This window comes from Elephas maximus, chromosome 4 (genome assembly GCF_024166365.1).
Source record: "Elephas maximus indicus isolate mEleMax1 chromosome 4, mEleMax1 primary haplotype, whole genome shotgun sequence".
NCBI classification, from domain to species: Eukaryota; Metazoa; Chordata; class Mammalia; order Proboscidea; family Elephantidae; genus Elephas; species Elephas maximus.
In genome coordinates this window covers 95,902,032-95,921,259 of record NC_064822.1, presented here as the reverse complement: position 1 = coordinate 95,921,259, position 19,228 = coordinate 95,902,032, and the positions used below count along the sequence as shown (strand labels likewise).

The 19,228-nt window shown below is 38.4% G+C and overlaps 1 protein-coding gene across 2 annotated transcripts in view; it reads right to left on the bottom strand.

The window, feature by feature from the left end:
• Window positions 1-19,228, bottom strand: part of PDZRN4 (PDZ domain containing ring finger 4) — a 443,635-nt gene that overhangs the window by 184,413 nt on the left and 239,994 nt on the right. The window contains exon 4 of one of the 2 annotated variants that reach the window (XM_049882838.1): window positions 10,953-10,997. The exons of the other annotated variant lie outside the window; for it this stretch is intronic. Within the exon in view, the coding sequence (XP_049738795.1) occupies window positions 10,953-10,997 (45 nt within the window). The remainder of the gene's footprint in view (window positions 1-10,952; window positions 10,998-19,228) is intronic. 2 annotated transcript variants of the gene reach the window in all.

The following is a 19,228-nucleotide window of genomic DNA, read 5'->3' as shown; positions in this document are numbered from 1 at the left end:
CAGCCCTTGCCTGTACAAAGAAACAGGACCCCAAGCTTCTGCTCTAAAAACAACATGACAGACCTCCCTAAGGATCCATTGGAGAGTGCCAGCACCTCCCCTACCCAGACATTGTTGACTGCAAGCCTACTGTGAATTCCTACAGAAGGCCCATGCAGTGGAGTCTGCTCTCATAGTCAACACTCCACCTGCTTCCCTGCTATAGCTCAGGCCTATGAAACCAACAGGACAGACCTCTTGGAGAGTCAGTTCACGTCTGTTTGTTCCTGCTTTCAGTCAGTGCTGAAGACTATTGACTGAAGTTGCTGTGTGCTAGGAAGCAGGCATCTTTAGTGGAGGCTACATCCACAGCCAACATACTACTTGGGGGCTCTGATAGCAACAAGGCAGACCTCCCTGGGTGTCCATTTGGAGTGTGCCAGCAGCTCCCCCACTGGACACTGTCAGCTGCAAGCCTTGTGTAAATTGCTACAGAAAGCCCGTGCAGTGGAGTTCGCTCCCATAGTCAGTACTTTACCTGACTCCCTGCACATCCCATAGCGCTGGCCTCTGGAACCAACAGGATGAACCTCCCTGGAGGTCAATTAGGGTTAGTCTGCCCCCACTTCCAGTTGGCACTGAGGACTGCAGATTGAGGCTGCTGTGTGCAAGGAAGCAGGAGCTTTGAGTGGAGGCTGCACTAGTAGCCAACAATCTACCAGGGAGACTCTGATAGCAACAAGGTAGACCTCCATGGGGATCTGGCCAGAGTTTGACACCTCCTCTTTCCCCTACCTGGTATTTATCAGTGGCCAGGCTGTTGCAAATTGCTACAGAAGGCCCCTGGAGTGGAGTCTGCTCTCATAGTCAGCACTCAACTTGCCTCCCTGTGCACCTCATAGCTCAGGCCTCTTAGAAGATCACTCAACATAATACACCACATCAAAAGAACAAAGGAAAAGAACCACATGACCATCTCTATGGATGCAGAAAAAGCATTTGATAAAATCCAACTCTCTTTCTTGATGAAAATCCTACAGAGAGGAATAGAAAGGAAATTCCTCAATATCAGGGCATACATGAAAAGCCAACAGCCAACATTTTGCTTCATGGAGAAAGGCTGAAAACTTTCCCCTTGAAATTGGGAACAAGACAAGGGTGCCCAATCTTACCATTTCTATTCAATATTGTACTAGAGGTCCTAGCCAGAGCAATAGAAAAGAAAAAGAAATAAAAGGTATCCAGATTGGAAAAGAAGTAAAATTATCTTTATCCACAGATGATAAGATCCTAATCCACTGTTGTTTAGTTGATTTCAACTCACAGCAACCCTATAAGACAGAGTAGAACTGCCCCACAGGGTTTCCAAGGAGCAGCTGGTGGATTTGAACTGCTAACCTTTTGGTTAGTAGATGAACTTTTAACCACTGTGCCACCAGGGCTCCTCCATATATAGAAAATTCCAAAGAGTCCACAAGAAAGCTTCTAGAGCTAATAGAGGAATTTAGCAAAGTTGCAGGGCACAGAAACCCTGGTGGCGTAGTGGTTAAGTGCTATGGCTGCAAATCAAAGGGTCAGCAATTCGGATCCACCAGGCACTCCTAGGAAACTCTATGGGGGCAGTTCTCTGTCCTATAGGGACGCTATGAGTCGGAATCGACTTGAAAGCACTGGGTTTGGTTTTTTTGGTTGCAGGGCACAAGGACAACAAACAAGAAAGAGCTGGGTTTCTATACACCAGCAATGAGAAATCTGAAAGGGAAATGATGGAGACAATTCTATTTACAATAGCGTCTAGGAGAATAAAATGTTGTCATTAGGAGCCACTGAGTCAGTTCGGACTCATAGTAACCCTATGTACAACAAAACAAAACACTGCCCAGTCCTGTGCCATCCTCACAATCGTTGCTATTCTTGAGCCCATCATTGCAACCTCTGTGTCAATCCATATCATGGAGGGAATAAAACATCTAGGAATAAATCTAACCAGGGACATGAAGGACTTATACAACAAAACTATGAAACACTGCTGAAATGACCTTAAGACACCCTTCTAACCTGGAGCTGAAGCCATTCCAGACCACCTTCCAACCAAACAATACAGAAGCCCATGAAATAAACAATAACACAAGAGGAACATGCTCCTTAGAACAATAAATTATATGAGATCATAGAGACAGTATTTGCCCAAAAGCAAAGATGAGAAGGCAGAAAGAGGTGGAAAATGAGGACAAAAGGAAGAGGAGAACCCAGGGCAAAGGTGGGCAGAGTGCTGACACATTGTGGAGAATGAAACCAAGGCCTTGAAACACTTTATGTACAAACTATCAAAAGGGAATCTCGTTTTCACCGCAAACTTTCATCTAATGCACACACACACACACAAAACATCTACTGAATGCTCACTTAAAAAAAAAGAGAAAACGTTGCTAAAACAGATTAAATAAGACAAATATGGTAAAGGGTAAGACAGCACACAATACTGGGGAAGCCAGAACAAATTGTCCAAAGCAAGGTCATGGAAGCTCCATAGATACACCCAACCTCCCTTGGGGACCGAATTGCTGGGCTGAGTGTTGTGGGGACCGTGGTCTCGGGTGTATCTAGCTCAATTGGCATAACATAGTTTATAAAGAAAATATTCTACATTCTACTTTGGTGAACAGTATCTGGGGTCTCAAAAGCATGTGAGCAGCTATCTAGGATACTCCACTGGTCTCATCCCTTCAGGAGCAAGGAACAATGAAGAAAACTAAAGATACAAGGGAAAGATTAGTCCAAAGGACTAATGGACTACATCTACCATGCCTCCACCAGGCTGAGTCCAGTACAACTGGATGGTGCCCGGCTACGACCACTGACCGCTCTGACAGGGATCACAACAGAGGGTCCAGGACAGAGCTGGAGGAAAAGATAGAACAAAATTCTAACTCACAAAAAAGACCAGGCTTGCTGGCCTGACAGAGACTGGAGAAACCCTGAAAGTATGGCCCCAGAACACCCTTTCAGCTCAGGAATGCAGTCACTCCTGCGGTTCACCCTTCAACCAAAGATTTAACAGGCCCATACAACAAAATCAGACTAAAGGGGCACACCAGCCCAGCAGCAAGGACTAGAAGGCAGGAGGAGCCAGGAAAGCTGCTAATAGGGAACCCAAAGTTGAGAAGGGAGAGTGTTGACATGTCATGGGGTTGTTGTTAACCAATGTCATAAAACAGTATGTGTACTAATAGTTTAATGAGAAACTAGTTCGTTCTGTAAACCTTCTTCTAAAGTACAATTAAAAAAAATTGCTTAAAGAGGTTAAAGAAGACTTAAATATGGTGAAGGGTAAGACAGTACATAGTACTGGGGAAGCCAGCATAACTTGTCCAAGGCAAGGTCATGGAAGCTCCACAGATACATCCAAACTTCCTGAGGGTCCAAATTACTGGGCTAAGGGCTGTGGGGACCAGGGTCTCAGGGAACATCTAGCTCAATTGACATAACATAATTTATAAAGAAAATGTCCTACCTTTTACTTTGGTGAATAGCGCCTGGGGTCTTAAAAGCTTGTGAGCAGCCATCTAAGATATTACACTGGTCTCACCCCATCTGGAGCAAGAGAGAATGAAGAAAACCAAAGACACAAGGGAAAGATTAGTCCAAAGGACTAATGGATCACAACTACCACAGCCTCCACCAGACTGAGTCCAGCACAACTAGATGGTGCATGGCTACCACCACTGACTGCTCTGACAGGGATCACAACAGAGGGTCCCAGACAGAGCTGGAGAAAAAGGTAGAACAAAATTCTAACTCACAAAAAAAGGCCAAACTTACTGACCTGACAGGGACTGGAGAAACACCAAGAGTATAGCCCCTGGACACCCTTTTAGCTCAGTAATGAAGTCACTCCTTAGGTTTACCCTTCAGCCAAAGATTAGATAGGCCTATAAAACAAAATGAGACTAAAGAGGCACACCAGCCCAGAGGCAAGGACTAGAAGGCAGGAGGGGACAGGAAAGTTGGTAATAGGGAACCCAAGGTCGTGAAGGGCAGAGTTGCTGACATGTTATGGCGTTGGTAACCAATGTCACAAAACAGTATGTGTACTAATTGTTTAATGAGAAGCAAGTTTGTTCTGTAAACCTTCATCTAAAGTACAATAATAAAAAAAAAATAAAGAAAATTTGAATGGAAAGATGTTTCGTGTTCATGGGTTAGAAGACTTTATATTGTTAGGATGTCAATATTATGCAAAGCAATCTGTAGATTCAATGTAATCTCAATCAAAATTTCAACAGTCTTCATTGCGGAAATAGAAAATCCAACCATTAACTTTATAGGGAATGGCAAGAGGCTCCAAAAAGCTAACTCAGTGTTGAAAGAGAAGAACAAAGTAGGAGCACTCACAATTCCTGACTTGAAAACATATTATACAACTACAGTAATCAAAACAGCCTGGTACTGGTATAACAATAGACACATAGACCAATGGAATAGAATTGATAGTCTAAAAATAAATCCACACATCGATGGTCAACTCATTTTTGACCAGGGCACTAAATCCATTCAATGGGGGATAGAAGAGTATCTTAATAAATGGTGCTGGGAAAATTGGCTTCCCACATGCATGAAAATTAAACAGGATCCATGCCTTACCCCACATACAAAAACAAATTCAAAATGGATTCAGGACTTAAATGTGCAAAATAAAATTCTTAGGAGGAAAAGCAGGAACAACTCTGTCACACCCAGCTTTTAACAATGGATTATCTAACAATAACAAAAGCACAAACTGCAAAAGACAAAATAAACAAATGGGACTGCACAAAAATTAAAAACTTTTGTTCATCAAAAGAATTTACAAAAAAAGTGAAAAAACAAACTACCACTGGGAGATTATCTTCAGAAATTATATAACCAAAGAAGAACCTAATAACCAAAATGTATATAAAACTTCAACAACTTAACCACAAAAAGACAAATAACCCAAAGTAAGGACAAAGGACATGAGTAGACATTTCACCAGAGACAACATTCAAATAGCCACCAAACACGTGAAAAGATGCTCAGCGTCATTAGCCATTAGAGATGCAAATCAAACAATGAGATACCATTTTACTCCCACTAGGATGGCTAAGATTTAAAAAAAAAAAAGAAAAAAACAAATGTTGGCAAGGATGGGGGGAAATTAGAACATTTACCCATTGCTAGTAGCAATGCAAAATAGTACAGCCATTGTGGACAACAGTGTGGTGGTTCCTCAAAAAAAACTAAAAATAGAACTATCATATGAGCTAGCAATTCCATGTCTAGGTGTATACTCAAAAAGACTTGAAAGCAGAGACTCAAACAGAGACTTGTACCCAATGTTCATGGCAGCACTATTCACAATAGCCAGAGGGTGGAAACAACCTAATATCTATCAACAGAGGGTCCCAGACAGAGCTGGAGAAAAAGGTAGAACAAAATTCTAACTCACAAAAAAAGGCCAAACTTACTGACCTGACAGGGACTCAGCCAGTAAGAGAAATGAAGTCTTGATACATGCTACAATATGGATGGAGCTGGAAGACATTATGCTGAATAAAATACGTCAATCAAAAACGGACAAATATTGTATGGCCTTATATAAAAAGACAAAAAAAGCAAATGTATAGAGACCAAAGTTTATTAGTGGTTATGAACGGTGGGAGAGAGGGGGAAAGGGGAGTTTAGCAGTGATGGAAATATTGCATGTATTAAGAGTAGGGTTGCATAGCCGATTGTTGTAATTTGCGTCAATAAGTTGTACACCTGTAAAAAGTTGAATTGGCAAAAGTTGTGTGGTAAACATATTTACAGCAATGACCACACAGACACAAAAAAAGTATAGTTGCTGAGGCTGCTTATGTACAATCAAACACCTCATGGTATTTGGTTCCTTGGTTTGGAGGTTTAAGGTCCTGGTTTCTCTCACTGGTAGCTTGTCTTTTCACTGTTTTGAAAAGGTCTTTGATGTACAAAAGTCTTTAATTTTTATGAGGGACATCCCAGCTAATTGGTCTAATGATTTGTTTAGTGCTTCTGTTCTATCTCCGAGTTTGTTGCATAGTACCTGGGATCTTAAAAGCTTGCAAGCAGCCATCTAAGTCATAACAACTGGTTTCTACTTTCCGGAAGCAACAGAGTTAGAAGAACCATTAGGAATAGAAGGAGGACACAGAATGTGTGGCTAATTGCCTCCATGAACAGCTGCCTCCTTTGCCATGAGACCAGAAGAACTGGATGGTGCCCAACTAGCATTATTGAACATTTTGACAAAGGGTCTATAGAATAATCCTGGTCAAAAGGGGGAAAGGACAGAGCAGAATTTCAAATTCTCATGGACTCCAGACTCCCTGGAGCCATGAATGTTGGATGAACTCCAGAAACTACTGCCCTGAGAAAATCTTTAAACCTTAAACCAAAAATATCCCCTGAAGTCTTCTTAAAACCAAACAATGTGGTGCTAGTTTAACTAATAAAAAATGTCTGCCTTAAGCATTATGCTCTTTTGAGAACTATCTATATGGGATCAAACTGACAACAACAACTTAAAGATTAGATAGGAATCTTAGGGGGCAGTGGATTTATTTTAATGGAGGAGGGACAACTCAGAAAAGGAGGATGAGAATGGTTACACAACTTGAAGAAAGTAATCAATGTTACTAAATGGTACATGTAGAAACTGCTGAATCGGTGTATGTCTTGCTGTGTATATTCTCAATAACAATAAAATAAAAACTAAAAAAAAAAATTCTGACATTCTAAATGCTAAAAGAAAGACCATCATATCAACTATGCTACATAATGCTGTGGCATTTCGCTTCAGGATAGATCAGGAAAATATCAGAAGGCTCAACAGCAAATTGGTGTAGCAGTAGATATGTTAGTTACAGAACTGCCTGTGATAAAGAACTCCAAGCAGTGGGTTGTATTTAAAGGCTCTAACATGTGCAAAAGTTTCAGAATACCCATCTTTATAACTATTATACATAAATGTGTGTATTACATGTATATATGTTTATGTATTTTTCCAAAATATTAGAATATACACAGCTTTGAGGAAGTATTTATATTCCTAAGTTTAAAACAAAAAACTTGAAGAAAGTACAAGACCATACCCAATAAAACATGAAAAACCAAAACCCATTGCCATCAAGTTGTTTCCGACTCATAGTAACCCTATAGCACAGAGTAGAACTGCCTCATAGGGTTTCCCAGGAGCAGCTACTGGACTTGAACTATGACCTTTTTGGTTAGCTGCTGAGCTCTTAACCACTGTGCCACCAGGGCTCCAAAACATGAAAAAAGAGTGTTAAAATTCCTTCTGGGAGAAATCACATGTGTCATTGTGAATATATTTATGGTATTCAATTTTCTCAGAGAGGTAAAAAGTGGAAATGAAAGTTTATATGCTAATACTAGCTGTTGCTGAGGTTATCGAGAATATTGAAATATATACCTTTTTTAAATCTCTGAAACTTATTGAGAACACAGAGAAACTTTTTACATGTTTGCATTTACTGAGTCCTCATGTACAAAGTGGTTAATAATTGAAATGTCAAAAATATTGTTTGAAGTCAGACACTACTTCCTATTAGTAAGTTTGCAGTATTGTTGTTGGGTACCATCAAGTTGATTCCAACTCATAGCAATCCCATGTAACAGAGCAGAACTGCCCATAGGGTTTCCTTGGCTATAGTAATCATTATAGAAGTAGACCACCAAGTCTTCCTCCTGTGGAGATGCTGGGTGGTTTTAAACCACCAGCCGTTCAGTTAGTAGCTGAGCACTTAATAATTGCACCCCCAGAGCTCCTTAAATTCTATAGAAAGGACAATAAATCCATCTACATATGATAGATGAAATATTTCTCCTGAATACTCCCTGTGAATACCTCTGCTCCTTATCTTTTTCTTCAATGGGCTGTTCAGTACTAGAGGATAAGTATCTTATCTTTTTTAACTACTGCAATTAGCAGAGTGCGCCTGGGGGTTGGGTAAAGTCTCAATAAATAAATACTGAATGAATGTATAAAGGAATGGCAAAATATCATCGTTTTTAACCTTAAAAAAAAAAACCTAGAAATAAAAACCAAAAAACCAAACTCGTTGCAGTTGAGTCAATTCCAACTCATAGCGATCCTATGGGACAGAGTAGAACTGCCACATAGGGTTTCCAAGGAGCTCTGGTGAATTCGAACTGCCATCCTTTGGTTAGCAGCCAAGCTCTTAACCACAATGCCACCAGGGCTCCATAGTTTTTAACCTGTTTTAAAAAAAATCCAGAAATAAGAGGTAATTAAAATTTGTTTTCCAAAAAAACTAAATGTCCTTTACAAAATACAGTATAAAGGCATTAAATGACTTTAAAGAAAAAATTTCTCATCTTCAAATTTTATCATATTTCTTTTTCTGCCCTTACATTTAAAAATATACTCAACCCTCTTTTTTAAAAAAATACTTACTGAGGTATCAGTAAAGGTTTACACACCAATTTTCGTTCCCATTCAACAATTTCTACACAAATTGTTCAGTGACATTGATTACATTCTTCAAAATGTGTGCACATATTCATTATTTCTATTCTGATCTCTCTGTTCCAACCTTCTCTTTTAAAACTACAACTATTTAGAGCCAACATTCATTATACAACAGTAAGAGTTTTACCTTTGATATCACTTGGATTCTACTTATGTGCTCCAGTAACTTGGAACCTTTGTGAAAGACTTTATTTATAATAGAGAAATTTTCATTTTTTAAACAAGCATTAATAGTGAAAATTAATATCCATCAGGTCCGAAAGTAATAAAAAAATAAAAGATAATGAGAAGGGAGGAGGAAAGAAGAAAAAGAAACAGATAATAAAATCTTCAAAAATTCTACAAGAATACTATTGCTTACTGGAAAAATGTACAAAATTCTGACTTTAAAAGTCTTCAGTAAAAACCCAAACCATAGAGTCTTTCCTGCCTCATACTGACCCTACAGAACATAGCAGAACTGCCCCATAGGGCTTCCAAGGCTGTAATCTTTACGGAAGCAAACTGCCACATCTTTCTCTCGGAGAGTGGCCGGTGGGTTTGAACTCCCAACTTTTCAGATAGCAGCCACATGCTTATCTACTGCGCCACCAAAAAACCAAACCCGTTGCCATAGAGTCGATTCTGACTCATAGTGACCGTACTGGACAGAGTAGAACTGCCCCGCAGAGTTTCCAAGGAGCACCTGGTGGATTCAAACTGCTGACATTTGGGTTAGCAGCCTAGCACTCAACCACTACACCACCAGGGTTTCCCTAAAGTCTTCAGTAGACTTCAAGTTTTAGGCTAAGAAGAGTACATAACCTTTCGAATTCAAATACTCACATTCAGTATAGTCCATTAAAATAATTACCCTTCCTTTGGATAAAATGCTATTTTCACTTTAGAAGACTTCATCCCTTCTGTGGGAAAAGGCAGTGCTTTAATCAGCTCCCACATTACCACTGACAGAAGCTGGACTCTAAATTCGTAGAGACAGAACTCCACTATGTGTTAGTGCTTCATGGAGGGCAGCTCAAAATGAAAACCTGTTGTGCTGCAAGGAAAGTGATTAACGAACATCTTTATGTTTGCAAACACTTTTAAATTTAAAACAATAAGCTTTTCATAATGTACGAATCAGTATCTTTTAAATGTTTCCAAGAAGGTAAACTATTCCTTTCTTTATAGAATACAAAATGCTTAATTTCCCTCTTTTCCTCACATTCATGGTCTCAGGTGATCATGCTCTCTTATTTATAATATCAATTTACTGAAATTATTCCTGACATTTTTTCCAGTTGCTAAACAGTGTCAAGGTAATTATTAAGTGTATATTTGTCTACTCACCTAACTTGCCTTATTATCAAACCTCACACTCTAAAAACTAACTGTATGTAAAGTCAACAGACTGCATGTTTAAGAATTTTAATTACATTCCTATGATCACTTTATATTCTGCACATAACATCCAGGTAACGCAGCTTCCACAATGATAAGCAGCTTAATTAGAAAACTAAGATAAGAAAATGCCTTTTACATTACCAAATTCGTTCACGCCAGTTGCGTGATAACTTAGACGCATGTTTACTTGCAGAATTTTAAAATGTGAAACATTAATATTAGGTGAAACTCACTTCCTAACAGTCTAGCAAATCCCTTATTAATATGTCATTTGGTTTTTTCTATTTTGTACATGTAAACACTACAGTTGTAATTAAATTGCAAAACCGAACCCGGCTTTAATCTTTGTGCCAGTCCAAACAAACAAGTTCTTTCTCACACTCCTAACCAGGCAAGAGAATCACAACAAATAGACACAAATGTAAGCTGTGCGCTGCCAATAGCATGCCTGCCCTTTTCACAAACTGTCTCAGAGGACAGCCATTGATTTCCTAGTTATTATGAACATGAAATTATTGAATGACAGATGATAGAGCGTTAGGTCCTACAAGCATTTTCCCAAATGGGTTATCTAGCCAGGGTTGCCATGGTAACTCTGCTGTTTGACAGACCTTCCCACAAAGAACCCTTTGCTCAGAATTCAGCATCAAATAGCTCTCTGCTTACTACAGGCTCATGTTAAATCACAGAACCTAGCCGTTTTCTTATAAATACCAAAAAAAAAAAAAAAAGAAAAGATTTTCTTGCTGGGTGAGACCACTCTGTTAGCCAAAGTACTAATCTAAAATGACACAAATATTTTAGTTCAGCATTGTCACCAAGTGGTGAGGACTTTGCCAAAAGCTGGACGCTGTACCATTAACAAAGGTGGTGTTAATTCAGAGACGATAAACTCATAGTTCTGAGAGCACAGGGTCGATGGGGAATATAAGTTCTGCATCACAACACACAACTCATTAAGAGGAGGAACGAGGCTCACAAGGCAGGCATTTCTTGAACACCTAAAGATGATAGCATTTCTTGCCAGTGCAACACTCACACTGTGACGATGGATTTGGACTTGCATTTTTTTTCTTTTCTTGTGCTACAAAAAAATAAAATAAACATGTCAAATAAAATTAACTTTTTATATAAAATATTTTTAAAGATGATTTTTCTAGTTGACGGGCCTCTTGTAAACTTTGGGCTTCACACTTATCAGATTGCCAATAAGAGACTTATAAACTGGTATAGCTAAGGCAAGGGGTCCTGCATGACAAAATTGTCACATCAAAACACCACACTGAGGACATCACAATACCTTGGTCAAGATGAAGACAGCTGTTGTACTGCCCCACAATTAGAGTTTGGTTTTTTTCTTTTTTAAATTTTTCAAGTGCCTCTTTTCCTCATTTTCTTTTCTTCTTGCCAAATATAACCTTCTTTTATAAAACAGTTTAGAAAATGGGGAACTTTAATATTCTTACTTTTATAATCACCAATATTTTCATTTTAATCTTTCTACAGAATATATCATCACTCAAAGGAAAAAGAAGTTGGATGAAAGTTTGCAACTATTCAATGCTTTATGCAGGAATTAACAGAGCTCCAAAACAAATTAATATTAATTTATCTTAGGTTGTAACAAAGTATACGCCATTCCACATTCATTTTCTGTAGAGGAGGGAGATATATCAAGTAAACTCAAGAAAGAAATTATAATTGATGTAATTTTAAATACTCTGGACAAGTTGATCTTGCCAAAATTTAAATATTAGGATCACTCTAGTTTGGGACAAAGATTTTAAATAAAATGGGGGTTTAAAATAGTTAATGGAAACTTGTTGCTCTTCAAAATTTTAATTAAACTGAATCACAGGAAATTCACTGCTTTACCTTGTACGAGTTGAGAGCAGATACACCTGCAGATTTCTACTCAGACTTCTAGGCCTCTACAGTCAACTGTCTATGGGGAATTTCTATTGGAATGACCTAAAGATACTTCAAATTTAACATGTTCAATCTTGAACTCATTGAATTCACTGAATTCCTGTCCTTGCACTTATCACTTCTCAAGACAACCGCTGTTTTCTATTTAATAAATGGGAGTACCGTTTACCCAACTACCCATGCTAGAAACTAGGGAGGCATCCAGTAACACTTCACCTTGAAGTGAAGGACAGGAATGACTCCCTATATTGAATCATTCCCCAAGTGCTATTGATTCCACCTAATTAAAATCTCTCATATTGCCCATCTCTCTTCCTTTCCATGGCTACTATCCTGGTTCAAGGCTGCTATGATCTTCCCTGGATTATAGCAATAGACTAAATCTCCTTGCATTTAGTCTTCCTTGTCCTAGTAAGACTCTCCAAGGCAGCCACATTAACCTTTCTAAACCATTAATCTGATTAGGCTACTTCCCTGCTTTAAAGCTCTTAATGCCTCTCTATTGCCTTCAAGATATACCTTAATCACCTTACACAGCATGCAAGGCCCTTCATGATTTTCTCATTCTTGACATCTTATCTCATCTCTGACCCGACTGAATTATTTTTTATATGCCCGATCAGTACATAAGTTCTTTTGCCTCCATGTCTCTTCATGCACTCTTTTCTTTGTGGTGCAGGATATTTTGATTCTCTGCACATCCCAAGCCCTTGTACTTCTTGTGGCCTCCACACATTTCTATTAATTTAGGGAATTCCCCTCCCTTTTTTATAATTTTGAGAATACATGATACTGTAGATCATGAATTTGAGGGAAAAAAGAAAGTAAATTCTTCGTATTTATCTGGGATGTGCTAGAGGACAAATAAAAAATTTCTGAAAATGGACAATGTATTTGGAGACAACTCATTGAAGATAGGCAGGGAAGTAAATGAGAGCAAGCTAACCTGAAATGGCCTATCACATTGAATGAGGATCTTCTCAACAGTGACTTGCCTGAACTGTCAACTGAAAACCTGGTCGGAATAAGAATTTATCAGTGAATGCCATCTGGATAGGAGGAGACCTGGAAGATCGGATGCCAATTTTCTGATGCTCTGCACTAATGGAGACCCCTAGAATTTAGACCAAACCTTGAGAAAGTAGGATAGGACCCTTAGTTGACTGGAATGAAGTTTCCAGCACCCAGTAAAGAGGGAGTTCTAACTAGAAATTAAGTAGATTTAAAGAGGAGGGGTGGGGAGAAAGGTAACTTGAATACATGAGTTTGTGTACTAATATTTGTACCAATTAGTTACTTATATAAGGAGCCCTGGTGGTGCAGCAGTTGAAGCGCTAGACTGTTAACTGAAAAGCTGGCAGTTGGAACCCTCCAGCCATTTTGCGAGTGAAAGATGTGGCACTGTGCTTCTGCAGTAAAGGTTACAGCCTAGAAGCCCTACGGGGCAGTTCTACTCTGTCCCATAGGGTTGCTATGAGTCGGGATCAACTCGACGGCAATGGATTGGCTTTTTGGAGGTACTTATGTTCTCTTCCCTTTAACCCCTCTCTCTTCCAGACTTTTCCAGTGAGTTCCCAAGTTGACAGTGTGTGTGAGTCCCTTGGAGTGCTTTCCTTTTTTAAAATCTTCTTTATTTTGGAAAATTTCAAATAGACATAAAAGAAAAAGAGAATAGTACAATGAACTCCATAGACCTAGCAGATATCTATAGCAATCATCAACTCACAGCTTGTAAAATTTTTATAAAAATATGGTGAATTAAAAAAAAAACAAACAAAACAGTGACATCTGGGATTCACTGAATCAGGGTTTCCAGGGGTGGGGGCCAAGGACCTGACTTGTTTTAAAGCTTCTCAAGTGATTTGAGCTGGCAGCCAGATTTCACCATGATTGGACTAATCCACTCATATCATTCCTTTAGATGATAACTCTCCTGGGAACTCATCCCTGAACTCCTCAGACAGAGCTTTGGAATCTTTCTTCTATTCCCCTGTAGATCTCATGCCACTCATCTCAGCACCCGTGATTCCTGCCATCTGAGCACGCATACCAAAACCAAACCCGTTGCTGTCCAGTCAATTCCGACTCGTAGCAACCCTACAGGACAGCGTAGAACTTCCCCATAGGACTTCCAAAGAATGCCTGGTGGATTCGAATTGTCAATCTTTTTTGTTAGTGGCCATAGATAGCTCTTAACCACTATGCCACCAGGGCTTCCTTGTTACTGCAAATTGTCTTTCTCCTTGTTCATTTCATCTAATTGATGTTTATTTCCTTGAAATCAGCTGCTATATTTTACTTGGCATTGTGTTTTTTAGTACCTATGACTATGCCTGGTACATAAAAATCAATTATTCAAACATTTTGAGTGGATGAATTATATGCCAGTATTGAATAAAATTTACCTTAACATTTCAGAAGACTCTAAAGACTCTGTCTCAGCTGTTATGAGAAAAACACCTCATGACTGATATAACTGAAATTTTAAGTCAAACTTTTCAGTGAGAACTACCAACAATTTAATCATTCTTTACTCCCAGTTACCTCACCCCCTACCACAACCAACTCTGTGTCTCTGGTACATTTGTCCATTCACAATATCAAGAGGAAAATCTGGCACTCTCAGAATCTCAAAATATTAATATCATATAATGTGGACTCTATCTTTTGTTCAATAATTTTCAACCTTGATGCAAGGTTGAAACTAGCTGGGAAACTTTTTAAAAATAACCAAAATATCCCTCCCCATTCCTCACTGTTCCTGATGGAAACATCTAATATCCCACAGGTATTTGAGCAGTAGAAGATGGTTCAAAACCTATTGATATAATTCTGTTATCTGTTATGAATGGTCTTTCCACCTCACAACTATTCTTTATGATTGAGATAATACAATAATATGACAAAAATAAAATGAAAATACAAGCAGCAAAGAGTCAACCAACCACAAAAGAGCATATGTTTTTCCACACTCACATTTACTAGCTCTCCTGCTTAGTATTAAGCAGGCCGGAATCACAAGTTCTCGTCACACGGCTGGATGGCTACACGCTGCCTGTCACAATCAAGCTGGGGTTAATTCAAACGAATGAGCAGAAACAGGAATGCACTCCGACAATTTTGAATTTTTTAAAACTTAAGTGGTTTTCCTTTTTAGACTTCCAGATAGAGGAACAATTAAAAATGTGACTTCATTTATTCAGTGATAAAAGTCACTTAACAATGAGGCCAGGTCAGCGTGGAAGATATCAAGTTCCTTAATTCTGAGATCATATTATTTATTAACTTCTCTTTTCAATTTAGTTTACGTTATGCACAAAACACTGTGCCAAGTGCTGTGTGGGCCAAGAAAAATAAGATATAAGACACTAACTCTCTGCCTTCGAGGAGCTTAACATTTTTATTGATTTTCTTATACAAAACAGAAAATAATCTTTTAATCTCTGATGAATCACAATAAACAAAATCATTGGTGACTATGAATTTTGAGGGAGTATTAATGCTCAATAAATACAAATACTTAATGCTTCCCCAGTGGTGGGAGAGGCAAGGGGAAGTTAGAGGAGTAGTGAGGGAGGATCCCAGAAGCAGGGCACAAGACTTCTGCTCTGAACTTACGGGATGAATAGAAATGTTTTGCATGAAGAGACAAAAACAAGGGAGGGGCTCTATAGGAGAAGGGTCCTGAGAAATTTCAGTGTTCATAAAATGAAGCAAAGGAGCCCTGGTGGTGCAGCAGTCAACAGAAAAATTGGCAAGTAGAACCTACCCAGCAGTAGGAGAAAAACCTAGCGATCTGCTCCCATAAAGATTACAGCCTATGGGGCAGTTCTCTGTCACATGGGGTCTCTGTGAGTCAAAAATCAACTCAATGGCACCTACCAACCACAACAAAATGAAGCAGGTGAGTTGGCTTTGGCTGAGGCATAGGTTGGAGAGAACCATAGCAGATTAGACTTAAAATGAAGATTGGAAGCAGGTTGTTAAGTCTCTTTGTGACTTTGATCTTCATCCTGCAGATAGTATAGTTGTTATCAAGGAAAGTGGCATTCTCAGATTTATGTTGGAGAGGAAGGATTATGGAAAATCTGGAGAGATGGGACTAAATCACCTATAAGGAAGTACAAGCTAGAAAAGCTAGGAAGAGTCTATAAAACTCTGGTGGGGGGGGGTGGTGGGAGTGGAAAAGAGAGGGCGGATTCAAGAAGCCCAGTGAAGGCAGAAAAGTCTGTTTCAAACAAGCAGGTTGAGAAAAGGAAGGAAGAAAGAAGCTGAGGAAGATTCTGGGGTTTCTGATTAGATAATTAATGGATGGTGAATGGACGCGAAGAGAGTATGTTATAAATTATGCACCATAATATAACTATAAAATTTAGTACACAGCACGGTGTTAGGGCAAGTTAAAAAAGAGAAAAACCTAAAATGTACTTAGTATAAATGTTAGAAAAACTGGTGTTACTACTGTGAGGCACTGGAGAGAAACTTTCAGATTCAAATACCCTCTCCTACTTCTCAGAAGACATTTATTAAATGTTTTCTGAATAAATGAAAAAGTATATTTATTTGTTTTGGCTATAGTCACGCAAAGTGTTAAGTTGGTGACAAGTTTGTGGCTCCATGAATATTTTTAACTTACATAGCAAGCAGATCAAAGGAATTACAAGGACAAATTTTTAACATTTATACAGAACACTTGATTTGCCAGTAAGTAGATTTTTGCTACCCACAAAGCACACTATGGAGGACCCCTCTCTGTGAAATATAAGCATTTAAGTTATTAGGAAGAATATTTTAAACACTCAGATTCTAAAGAAATGAGAAAGTCAGCTCTATTATACAACCCCCAGAATCTCAAGAATACAATAAAAAGGCAGCATAACAGTGGGGATGCAGACCTACCTCAAACATTCAAAGGATATCGATAGAGGTAAATCTAAGGGGGCCTCATTTGCCAACCAGGCTATACCTCTCTAGACCTTCAGCTCTTGAAATTTTTTTTATAGAAAGAAGGGTTTATATTACTTAAAGCAAACTCGGTTTCTAAAGGCATTTTTATAGAGCAGGCCTTAATGAAATTATTTTTCAGTGAGAGCTAGTTTAGATTCCACTGTAAGGAAGGGTAACATGATTCATTTTTGCATTTTATGGAGTCATCTTCCCTGGCCACATCTTTTCCTGGCCCCCTCTCTCTCCCTGTAGCTGAAAGCTGTAAACATTGTATGGCTGTGTGGGAGTCCCAGAACAAACAGAACATATGTAGTATATTTTTACACAGGAATAAAAAAATCCCATGAGATTCTAATTTTTAAAGTATGCCTTCTGCCCAAAATGTACCCTTGATGGTGCCTTGAATGTGTGGCAAATCACTTAACAGAAATTATTCAGATCTAGATAAGTCCGAAGCCCATTCAGAAGGATATTAATCAACTATTTCACATGAAGGCCAATTACATGTTTTCTGTATCATTCCCTGACTACCCACTAAAATTTTGCTGATATTAGCCTGTCCATAATGCTTTTATGGGACTTAAGTACCAATAGTGTCTATTACAAAATTCATCCATGGCTTCTGTCAGATTTAAGTTAAATGCACAACAGGGGGAAAAAAAGCTGCTGGAAAACTGCAGATTCAGTAGATGTAGAAACAGAAAGAATGTGTATTGCTTTCATTCTCTGCAACCAGAACCTGAGCTTTCTGATAACCCCTTCATACCTGAAGGTTGTTCCAATATTGCTTCAGAAAAGTTGCACAACAGCCTAAGTTTAAAAGAGAACATTTTACATATGAAGCTGGCACTGAGGGCCACTGCAAGTGCTCCTTCCTCCCCACACCCTCTGTCTTGCCATGTCCTTTGCAGAATATAGGGAGCCTTCATTATCAGGCTGAGAGTAGAAGCATTACCTAAACAGGCTTAATTGGATTTTAACCTAAAACTGGAAAGCACACAGGACAAAAAAGAAAGGAATAAAAAGGGAAATTACCACTTTTTCCTCCTTTTCTGCTAACATTAGTTTTATATGTCACTATTGGTTGGAATGGTGCAGTAGTTAAGAGCTAACGTTGCAAACCAAAAGGTCAGCAGTTCAACTAATCCACCAACCATTCCTTGGAAACCCTGTGGAGCAGTTCCACTCTGTCCAATATGGTTACCATTAGTTAGAATTGATTGACGGCAAAGGGTTTGATTTTTTTTTTTGTTGTTGGTTGGAATGATTTTTAAAACCTCTAGACTAGGTCTGTAAAAATTAGAGTGTGTCCAGCCCATGCCCAGTGCCATGTGTAGCACTGAGAAAAAAGAGGAAGGCAACTTTGGCAAATTGATGAAACAGGTAGGAGAAACAGGGTTAAGGGAAGAAATTAACCATTTTAATTTTTATCATTCTTATGTGTGTATGTGTTTATATATGCCCATAACATCTGTTAACAGCGATTATCTTTGAATAACAAGACCATGTTTTTTTCCTCTTTTTATATACCTTAGTTGCTTTTATTTTTGACAATCAATATTTTTTATGTGTATAATAGATGCAATTAATGAATTTTGAAAAACCCAATAAGATAGTAATACCTCTGACATTCATAGACTTCTATAAAGACCACTTTATTTTTAAACCTTTCCAATATTCTACTTTTTCCTTAGATCCAATGAATTGAATCCTTAAAACACTGAAAATAAGTAAAAGTGTTAGAAGATGTTGCCATTTTAAGTGCTTGTTTTATAGCTGAGACTGTTTTATGGATAAATTTGTACAGAAGACATGAAGACAGTTTCTTTGAATTCAATCTAATGAAATTAGATTTAGAATTGGTGCACTAAGGGAAGATTCTCAGATGAGCCAAGTCAACATTCAGGCATCCAAAAAATATTTATTGAGCACCTTCTATGTGCCAGTCACCGATGTTTACGTTGTAGAATCAATACTTGTTATAACTTATTTATTGCAGCTATGAAAGAAATGGGGGGAAAAAAGCTGTATTTTTTAATTCCTGTACCCTGGAAGGCTGAATAAGCTTCAACTGGGATATAAATTTAAATAGTATAATATCTGATAATTAACAAAGAATAAAAAGTTTACAAAATGAAAGTCACACAGATGTTATAGCTTATGTCATTTGTAAGTCATAATTCTTGACTCATCACAATGCATTTTTTATTATGATTTGATATCTTTATTCCTTCTTCCCAAACTTGAACCAATTACTTTTTCCAATCATTGCCTTTATCTACGCTTTGGCCAATCTCACTTTCCCTTCCTTCAGCAAACTCCACAGTTTTCCAGTCACCTTATGTTAATAAAAATTCTATCTAGCCTAATATAAAACTCTAGTCACATGACTGCTTTTAACCTACCCTTCCCCAATGCCAGCCAGACTTGTCTTGGGGT